Below are 10,932 nucleotides of genomic sequence, written 5' to 3' on the forward strand. Positions count from 1 at the left end.
TTGTCTTATTTTTAATATGTATTTATATTTTATATTTTAATATATATTTTATACGAATAATAAATTTAGTGACTGATTTTTAGTATACTTTATAGCATATTCATTTAGTAGAAATTAAAGATTCAAAAAAGATATTATTTAATTATAAAAAACAGAAAAAAAAAATCTAAAATGTGTTTAAATTTTACTTCAGCTAAAGATATAAGTTATAAATAGCTATTCTATGAACTTAGGTAACCTTTTTTCCCCATAGATAATTTTTTGAAGGTAGCTAGGTAGAGCAAGACTTCAAATATTCTCTCTTAAACATTTAAGTATATGGGCTAAGGTGTCTTATTTCACATAACTAAAGATATTTTAATAAAAAATATCCACTAATAACAACTTTGGTACTGCCAATAAATATGTATGTACGTAAATTATTATTCTTACCATCTGAATCTATAATTCCATCCTCCATGAGCTTAGGAATGAAATGAATTGAAGCCAAAGAAGTAGCAGAGAAGGGGGAAAAAGCAGCACCTTTAATTCCCAATTGGTGACCAATTTCCAAGGCCCAACCCATATTAACTGTCACAAGAATACAAGTGATCTTGTTCTCAAAATCCAAAGCATTGATATCTTGTATGAGCTTTGGAAGCAAAGAAGGCATGGTGCTTTTGATGGAATGAAGAACCTTGCTAAGGTCACTTCTATCATCTTCATGGTCCAAACCATCAGGGAGTGTCACAAACTTAATCATCTTTGATGATGATTCCTCATCATGATCATCAATTTTTGCTCTTTTGTGGTTGAATTCAGAGTTGAGAAATGTGACCTTGCAACCATAATGTTTGGCTAGAACATTAGAGAGTTGTGTAAGGGGATTAATGTGTCCTAGCACTGGAAATGGTATTGCAAGAAAGTGAGGGATTCCCATTTTTCAAAGAAAACAAATATATAGTTTTAGATTAAAGAACTTGTAGAAATATTATGGGAATGAATTAAAATAGTATACTATGTATATGTGGTTGCATGTTGAGGAGTTCAATTTGGATATGAATACTTGAGACATTGATCACTATCTTCTGCCATATGCACGATGGGGATCGGACATATAATATAAGATCAAGTAAAGGATATGGACGATATGATAAATATATGTCAGAAAGAGAAAGGTTTGTTTTGGAATCAGTCAGTTTATGTTAAACCAACCAGTGTTTATGTGATTTTGAAATCAAATTTGTATCTAGTTTGTATCGTTTCCTGTGCATATTGTTCGAACTAAACCAATCATATATTTTTTTTTATTAAAATCTTTTATAGGTGTGCATATAATGATATTATAATAGTGGTTACAATGGTTATTTTTGCAATATTTAAATGAGAAATCATCAAATCAATGTCATCAAGCATGTAGTAAGGAAACTTGGACCACATATGAGAGGTGCCTGCATGCCAGTGACATATCAAACGACTTGGCTATTTTATTTTATTATCTCTTAATTTCTTCGTTGTTCTTCCTCTTCTTTTGTATGGATATCATTGGAGGCAATGACAATGAAGCTGAAAACTCAGGACTTAGCACTTGCATACGAAAATGATAATACTAAAATATATACTTTAATGTTAACATGTTATTAGTATATCTTATTTTATCAATAATGATGCTATGTTAGTTGTTAACTTATAATTTTATCTATACAAGAAAATAGCTTAAAATGGCTTAAAATGACTTTTATTCTATGCAAAACAATTTAAAAAAAATGACTTAAAAAATGTTAGAAGTATTATAAAAGTTTGTAATATTCTAGTAATTTAGGTAAATACATGATAAAAGTATATTTTTTTTAATTTCTAAATTATTATTGACTATGTATAGTATTTCTTTAATGTCCAAAGTCATTAGGACATTACAAATTTTTATAGTACTTCTAACATTTTTTAAACTATTTTTTAAAATTATTTTGTATAGAATAAAATATTTTTTGAGGTATAATTTAAATAAATTTATTAAAAAAATTATTAAAAAATATTCATAAGCTATTAAAAATGGGAAAAAAAAGTATTTTATAAAATTCGAATTACAAAACTATTAACAATTGTTAATACTTAAATTCGTCCTAAAAAAATATATTTTTTAAATTAGTTTTAAAAAGATTTTGTTAATCATATTTGTCTTTAAAAAATTTAACTATAAACCAAATTAATTTTTTCAAAAATTAAATAATAATAATGTATCATATTAAAAAAAAATCAGTTACGTTAAAGCTTGTTTATTTAATATTCATTAATTATTGTAATAATTAATAAATTTTAAATAAGATAAGTTATAAATGTTTTTACTCATATTTTTTTGTTATCAAATTTTTTTAGTCACAAAATAACCGGCAGGTTAAAATTTTTCACTCATTTTGCAATCACAATAAAAAAAAGACTGTTATTTTCTGTTATGCTCAATGAGAATGAAATAGAGAAAGCTCAAGATAGTGTAATTGAGCAATGGAAATGTTTGATAATCAAAGAAAATTAGCTAAAAACGGTCATAATTTATTTTATTTAACATTTATTAATTGTTATGACAATTAATGAATACTAAATAAAATAAGTTCGGACTAATTTTTTTGTCTCTATAACATTAACGTTTAGCAATATGTGGCAGTTATGATTCTGTTAAGCTTGCTGTTTGACTTAGTCTTTAGCTCTCTCTTTCACAGCTCAGTGTAAAAGGCTGTGATTTATAGGATTTTATTCTCTTAAAACATATTTTGCACACTTTTATTTAGTTTCAAGTCTACAACTCAGTTTTCTCTATCCTCCTGTGTCACAATTCTATGCATTCCTTGCGTTTCAAGCAATCCTCCAAAACTCCATTACTGCTAACCACATAAGACACTACTGACTCATCTGTTTTAAGTGGGATTTTATTTTCAATCTGTTATGGATCTGGCCCACGGATCCTATACTCGGAACGGTCCCCGAATCCGATTATCCGGATCCGACCCGCTTCGCCCTTCCAGAAGGCCCGAAACCGACCCACTAGAGCTCCTAACCAACTTTCGAATTCAAACGTCTCCCTTATCTTAGCCAAATAAGATAAGATATTCACCATCACCTATAAATAGAGGACCCAAGTCCCTCCAGGTATTCATTCATTCCTCACACCTTCTACCTCTTAGATCTATTCTGACTTGAGCGTCGGAGTGTCTTTGCAGGTACCTCCCCCCATTGCTCCAGTCAAGTGATCCGGCATCTGCCTCAACCCGCAAATTCTTGATCCATCTCTCACCCCGTACCAGAGACATCTTGTACATTGGCGCCGTCTGTGGGGACTTTGCAACGTCGTGGCGGCATGGCGGATAACACAGAAGAGCAATTATCAAACTCAGATTTCTTGCGTGTAACTGAGAGCACAAAGGAATAATGCTTCCTTAACTTGCATCACCTTTGCAGTGATAACACATCTTCGCCTCCCTTTAGTGGGACCCCTCCACCTCTTGGACCCTCTCATTCACCACTCCCTCATCCGTCTCTCCAAGCGCCATGGCCCCATCTTCTCCCTCTATTTTGTCTCCATGCCTACCGTGGTTTCTTCTTCTTTTGATCTCTTCAAGCTCTTCCTCCAAACCCACGAGGTCACCTCCTTCAACACCAGGTTCCAAACCTCTGCCATCCGCCGCCTCACCTATGACAACTCTGTCGCCATGATCCCCCTTCGGACCTTACTGAAAATTCATAAGGAAGCTCATCATGAACGACTTCCTTAAACGCTACCACCGTGGCCAAGCTCAGACCTCTCAGGAGCCAAGAGATCAAGAAATTTCTCAAGGTTCTTGCACAGATGCAGGGGACAGCCAAATCGTGGCGGCATGATGGAGAACCTCGAGGAGCAATCCTCCACCCAACGCCCCAACTCCCGAACTCCAAGATAACACTCCTCCCACCACGGGAGGATAATAAGCGCGGCACATTGCCAACCAACCCCAACCCAACAACAACCAAGAGAGGACAACCGTCCTCCCACTGAAGCCCGGCCACTCGACGGCCTAGGAGAGAAGGCGGTCCAGATAATCCAAGAGCTGTGCCTCAGGGTGCAAGACCTCAAAGGCTGAGTTACACCCAAAGAAAAGCACAACGCCAAAAACGGAAGTCACGCAACCTCCAGATCAAGATATCGCCATGAAACCAGGCACGGCGGATCGCTAGAACGACGACATGCCAAGAGATACAATCGTAGCATCTCCCGTGACCACGGACACGATAGGATGCCTGAACGACGACATAGCAAAAGGTATGATCGCAATGTATCACACAACCCGGCTCATCAACATGACACGGACGACGACCGACGACATCGAGAGGCCAAACGCACAAGAAGTGACCACGTGATAATGGGAGCCACTCCCTTCACTGAAAGAATCCTAAAAGAAAAACTCCCTAAAGGCTTCGACAAACCTACGGATATGAAGTACGACGGAACCAAGGACCCCTAGGAGCACCTAACGGCCTTCAAGGCTAGGATGAACCTGGAAGGGGCCGCTGACGCGGTCCGAGGTAGGGCCTTCCCGGTAACCCTAGCCGGGCCAGCGATTAAATGGTTCAACGCCCTTCCCAATGGATCCATAACTGGCTTTCACGATATTTCACGGAAGTTCATGGCCCAATTCACTACCAGAATCACCAAAGCTAAACACCCCATCAGCTTATTGGGAGTCACCCAGAGACAAGACGAGTCCATGAAAAAATACCTCGATCGCTTCAACGATGAATGTTTAACGGTCGACGGACTCACGGACTTAGTCGCAAGCCTTTGCCTAACTAACAGGCTCATAAATGAAGACTTCCGAAAACACCTCACTACCAGACCGGTGTGGACCATGCACGAGATCCAGAGCGTCGCAAAGAAGTACATAAACGACAAAGAAGTAAAGTAGGGCCTTGCAGACAAGGTCAGGAGTATAGCACACCTACGGGAGCTAGCCCTAAAATAGAGAATAAGCCTAAGGTACAATGACAGCACGGTACAACGAGACCTCGAACCAGGAGATCTCATCTTACGACAAAACAACATCAGTCTACCCACTCCCGGAAAAGGGAAGCTCACGCCCAACTAGGAAGGTCCCTACCAAATCAAGACGGTAATCGAAAAAGGAGCCTCCAAGCTCGAAAGACCAGATGGGACCAAGCTCCCAAGATCCTGAAATTCCACCAACTTACGGTGCTACTATATGTAGAAACATCCTTCCAAAGCAATAAGATCGAGGTCGTTTAAGACTATCTCTTTACCTTTTATATTTTGCCTTCTTCACTTTCATTTATTACTTAAGTTATTCAATCGTATATTTTCTTACTGGGCATTCTTTCCTACCCACATCGAAAGGTTTTAACGAGGCCCAAACCACAAATAAAATTCATTATTTCAAAAGCATTGCCCCGTCCGATGACACGAACTAAACGCGGCTACACCTAGGGATCGATCACCCCGAGACCCACAAAACGGATATCCAAATAATAAAACGGATATCCAAATAAGTAAACGGCTACTTGGGAATCGATCACCCCGAGGCCAACAAAACGGATATCCAAATAACAAAACGGGTATCCAAATAACAAAAAATGGCGGCCTGGGGATCGATCACCCCAAGGCCAACAAAACGGATATCCAAATAATAAACGGATATCCAAATAAGCAAACGGCTACCCGGGAATCGATCACCCCGAAGCCAACAAAATGGATATCCAGATAACAAAACGGGTATCCAAATAACAAAAAATGGCGGCCTGGGGATCGATCACCCCGAGGCCAACAGAACGGATATCCAAAAAACAGAACGGATATCCAAATAAGTAAACGGCTACCCAGGGATCGATCACTCTGAGGCCAACAAAACGGATATCCAAATAACAAAATGGGTATCCAAATAACAAAAAATGGCGGCCTGGGGATCGATCACCCCGAGGCCAACAAAATGGATATCCAAATAATAAAACGGATATCCAAATAAGTAAACGGCTACCCGGGAATCAATCACCTCGAAGCCAACAAAATGGATATCCAAATAATAAAACGGATATCCAAATAAGTAAACGGCTACCTGGGAATCGATCACCCCTAGGCCAACAAAATGGATATCCAAATAACAAAACGGATATCCAAATAATAAAACGGATATCCAAATAAGTAAACGGCTACTTGGGAATCGATCACCCCGAGGCCAATAAAACGGATATCCAAATAACAAAACGGGTATCCAAATAACAAAAAATGGCGGCCTGGGAATCGATCACCCCAAGGCCAACAAAACGGATATCCAAATAATAAACGGATATCCAAATAAGCAAACGGCTACCTGGGAATCGATCACCCCGAAGCCAACAAAATGGATATCCAGATAACAAAACGGGTATCCAAATAACAAAAAATGGCGGCCTGGGGATCGATCACCCCGAGGCCAACAGAACGGATATCCAAAAAACAGAACGGATATCCAAATAAGTAAACGGCTACCCAGGGATCGATCACTTCGAGGCCAACAAAACAGATATCCAAATAATAAAACGGATATCCAAATAAGTAAATGGCTACCCGAGAATCGATTACCCCGAAGCCAACAAAATGGATATCCAGATAACAAAACGGGTATCCAAATAACAAAAAATGGCGGCCTGGGGATCGATCACCCCGAGGCCAACAGAACGGATATCCAAAAAACAGAACGGATATCCAAATAAGTAAACGGCTACCCAGGGATCGATCACCCCGAGGCCAACAAAACGGATATCCAAATAATAAAACGGATATCTAAATAAGTAAATGGCTACCCGAGAATCGATTACCCCGAAGCCAATAAAACGGATATCCAAATAACAAAACGGATACGAAAATCCAAATAAGATAAATAAACAAAGTCTTGAAATCTGGCCACCAAGAGGTCTTAAAAAAAAAAGTTCACAATAACGGTCCAAAAAAGGCCACACAAAACAAGCATGAGCTGATGGTCTTCCAACTCACAGAAAGCCAGACTGACCAACATTCTACCAATTGGTGCGGGATGATGTCACGCCCTTTTCAGACCCCTCACAGTCTCCCGAACTACAGAGAATCGGACTCTCCAACGACTTAGCATTGAGACCAAGAAAGCATACTCTCATGCTCCGGGGACAACTGTTCCAGACCCGATCTCCGGGCCCTTTCTTCGGAACGGTCATCAAACCCGGCATGTGATGAGATGCCCAAACAACGTGCTCCTCGCCTGACCATGAAACGGCCAAGAACTCCCAAATCGTCGACCTCGACTGGAAAAACCAAACAACGATCTCCTTGCCAAACCACAACGGCAAGGAAAAGGTTCCTCCAGCGATGAGACCGAGCACCCTCACTCTCTCGCTCCGGAGGCAACTGTTACGGATCTGGCCCACGGATCCTATACTCGGAACGGTCTCCGAACCCGGTTACCAGGTCCGACCCGCTTCGCCCTTCAAGAAGGCTTGAAACCGACCCACTAGAGCTCCTAACCAACTTTCGAATTCAAACGTCTCCCTTATCTTAATCAAGTAAGATAAGATAAGATAATTCAAATGTCTCCCTTATCTTAGCCAAATAAGATAAGATAAGATATTCACCATCACCTATAAATAGAGGACCCAAGTCCCTCCAGGTATTCATTCATTCCTCACACCTTCTACCTCTTAGATCTATTCTGACTTGAGCGTCGGAGTATCTTTGCAGGTACCACCCCCCATTGCTCCAGTCAAGTGATTCGGCATCTGCCTCAACCCGCAAGTTCTTGATCCATCTCTGAACCCGTACCAGAGACATCTTGTACACAATCCAATAATAAACATATTCTACCAATTTTCTATTCTTCTTGTTCTATCAGTTTTGGACACCAATCCTTTCATAACTATTATGTATTATATCACTTTAGAAAGAAAATACAAGCATAGAAACTCAGAAAGTTAAATTTTAATTAGTTATTATTAACTAATTTTTTTGTAATTTTTTTATTTTCATATTTCTAGAGAATTTATAATTTAAAATTAGAATTTAAATTTTAAAATTTAAAATAAAAAAATCATTTTAAAAAATTAATTGATATTAGTTAAAAATATTAGCTCCTTAATTGAATTCAAAAAGAATAAATATAGAATTTAGAGTTTAAAATTCAGCCACCCGTATAAAATATATGTTGGAATACAAATATATGTTAAAAATAAATTAAACCACACATGTATTTATACACAAATATATTGGTGACTGATTTTAGTGACTGATTTTAATGTACGAATAGCATTTTTGTAAATTAAATTTTGTCCACATAATACGGCTCATGAAACGAGAAATTTTATTAAGTGTAATACACTTAGTCTCTCTAACTCAAGAAACTTTAATTCATTAACGACATCATCATCATCATCATCATCTTAGCTTTATGTTTATTCTAGCAAGATCTATATTGAAGATAAAAATTAATTTTCAACCTAACACAGGCAAAGAAATAAAAATTTATTTTCCAATGCATTATTTTGCCCAATGGACAAAATTTTCAAGATTCTTTGTAGATTGGCCACCTTCAGCTAGGTTGTTCCTACTCACTTCTTTCAATTTCAAAGATCTTTCTCTTATGCCTTCGTCACCAAGCAATTGCAACACCTTCTTACTTATCTCTTCCTTTGATATGAATCCATTGTCATCCTTTTTCAATCCCAACCCAACTTTCCAAATATCACAAATATATGATTCATTCCAAAATTGGTCAATGAAAAATGGCCAGCACAGAAAAGGAACACCACTATATACACCTTCAATAGTAGAATTCCAACCACAATGACTTATGAAACAAGCAATGGCAGAGTGGTTTAATATCTTTTTTTGGGATACCCAATCAACAATTTTACCTTTTCTTCCATGAAATTCATCTGGGTATTTGTTGTTTCTCTTGTTATCCATATTATCTGTTATGATGCATAAATACAAACACATGTATTAATAAATATAATATGACATACACAATGGGTAAGTATGAGAGTTTCCTAAAAATAAAAAATATCAATGCAATAAAATTGAATATGTATATTAATTTAACAATGTTATGTATATATTAAACATCAACCAATAAATCAGTAATTCTTATAAAATATATATTAAAAATATATAAAATAATACATATAAATATATACAAATACAGATTAGGTGACTAATATTTTATGTACTACAAATATATCTTTTGTATTAGTTTCATCTTTATCAGCATTTATGATAATTGTTTCAATTTTTTTTTAACAAATTGTACATTTTTAAATAATATAGTAGAAATCAAAGGATTATTACCGATAGAATGAAAATTTTATATTTTGGTTTAATAAATTATTCACAAAATAAGAAATCCCCAAGAAAAGAATTATATATATCTATATGAATGAATAAAATTGAAATATTTATTGATTATATATATACCTGGTCTTATAACCCAAAGAAAAGGCTTGTCAATGAGATCAAGTGCAAGTGCTAATTCTTTGAATTGGTTTGATTCCATTACTGCTAAAGTACCAAATGAAACATATAGAACAGATTGAGGTTGTTGTTGATCCAACCATTCTAAGCATGTTGTGTCTTCTTGCCAGAATGAGGAACTTTTGTTGTTGTTGTTGCTGTTACTTTCCATCAATGGTCCAATTGGTAGGAGCTTTGGAGATATGGAGAATGCTCCTGACTCAAGATCATAGGCACTATTGCAAAGCCACCACTCTGCTAATAACTCCATAGCTTTAGTTTCTTGCACAAGGTGCTTGAAGAAGTCATTGCCTAAGTTACACCATAAAAAGTGTTTAGAGTCCATCATTGCCATATTTGGAGCAAGTTGAATTTCTTGTGATTTGATGGAGTTTCCTGCATTGGCAAAACAAATTTAAGAAAATATATAGAGTGGAGTTTTACTCTGTACTAATGAACTATCAAATATATAAATAAAAGTATCCACCACATGGCTGTGAAGGTTTAGATTATTATAATGATTAGCCATTAATAACAACTTTGGTACTCGCTATGTATGCATGCAAGTTATTCTTACCATCTGAATCTATAATTCCATCCTCCATGAGCTTGGGGATGAAATGAACTGAAGCCACACTTGTAGCTGAGAAGGGAAACAGAGCAGCACATTTAATTCCCAATTGGTGACCAACTTCCAAGGCCCAACTCATATTAAATGTGACAAGAATACAAGTGATCTTGTTCTCAAAATTCAAAGCATTGATATCTTCTATGAGCTTTGGAAGCAAAGAAGGCATTGTTCTTTTGATAGATTGAAGCACTTTCATGCTGTCACTTCTATCACCTTCAGGGCCCAAACCATCTGGGAATGTCACAAACTTTATCATCTTTGATGATTCCTCATCATCATCATGATCTTGAGCAGCAGCAGAATTTTTTGCTCTTTTGTGGTTGAATTCAGTGTAAAGAAAAGTGACCTTGCAACCATGTTTTGCTAGAACATTGGAGAGTTGCAAAAGGGGATTAATGTGTGATGAAACTTGAAATGGTATTGCAAGAAAGTGAGGGGTTCCCATTTTGCAAAGAAAATGAGGGGGAAAGGGGAATGTGATTAGATTAATAATTTGTTGTTATGATATATGTGTGGTTGCATGTTGAGGACTTCAATGAACACTTGAGAAATTGATGACACTATCTTCTGCCATATGCATGTGCACCATGGGGATCGGACATATATTATGTCAGAAAAAAGAAACGTTTGTTTCTGATTTGGTCAGTGCTAATTCACCAACCAGTGCTTGTGTTGTTTTAGAAATAAAATTAGTAGTTTGTATCGGTACCATTTCCTAGTTTGTATCGTATCATATACATATTGTTAACAAAAATATTTTTTTTAAAAAATAAAATCAGTCACTATATATTTATATATAAATATATATATATTATTTATTTTATATATT

At 36.6% G+C, this 10,932-nt stretch overlaps 2 protein-coding genes across 2 annotated transcripts in view; both read right to left on the reverse strand.

The window, feature by feature from the left end:
• Nucleotides 1-1,036, reverse strand: part of LOC107635396 (UDP-glycosyltransferase 83A1) — a 2,473-nt gene extending 1,437 nt beyond the window's left edge. Inside the window, exon 1 of the mRNA XM_016338867.2 lies at nucleotides 433-1,036. Coding sequence (XP_016194353.1) covers nucleotides 433-919 — 487 coding nt within the window. The 5' untranslated portion in view covers nucleotides 920-1,036. The remainder of the gene's footprint in view (nucleotides 1-432) is intronic.
• On the reverse strand, nucleotides 8,356-10,720 carry LOC107635392 (UDP-glycosyltransferase 83A1-like). Its single transcript, XM_016338863.2, has 3 exons — nucleotides 10,050-10,720; nucleotides 9,437-9,868; nucleotides 8,356-8,934 (listed from the first exon to the last, which is right to left on the reverse strand). Exons 1-3 carry the CDS (start codon nucleotides 10,546-10,548, stop codon nucleotides 8,501-8,503), a joined length of 1,365 nt encoding a protein of 454 aa, XP_016194349.1. The 5' UTR covers nucleotides 10,549-10,720; the 3' UTR covers nucleotides 8,356-8,500.

This window comes from Arachis ipaensis, chromosome B04 (assembly GCF_000816755.2).
Source record: "Arachis ipaensis cultivar K30076 chromosome B04, Araip1.1, whole genome shotgun sequence".
Taxonomy (NCBI): Eukaryota; Viridiplantae; Streptophyta; class Magnoliopsida; order Fabales; family Fabaceae; genus Arachis; species Arachis ipaensis.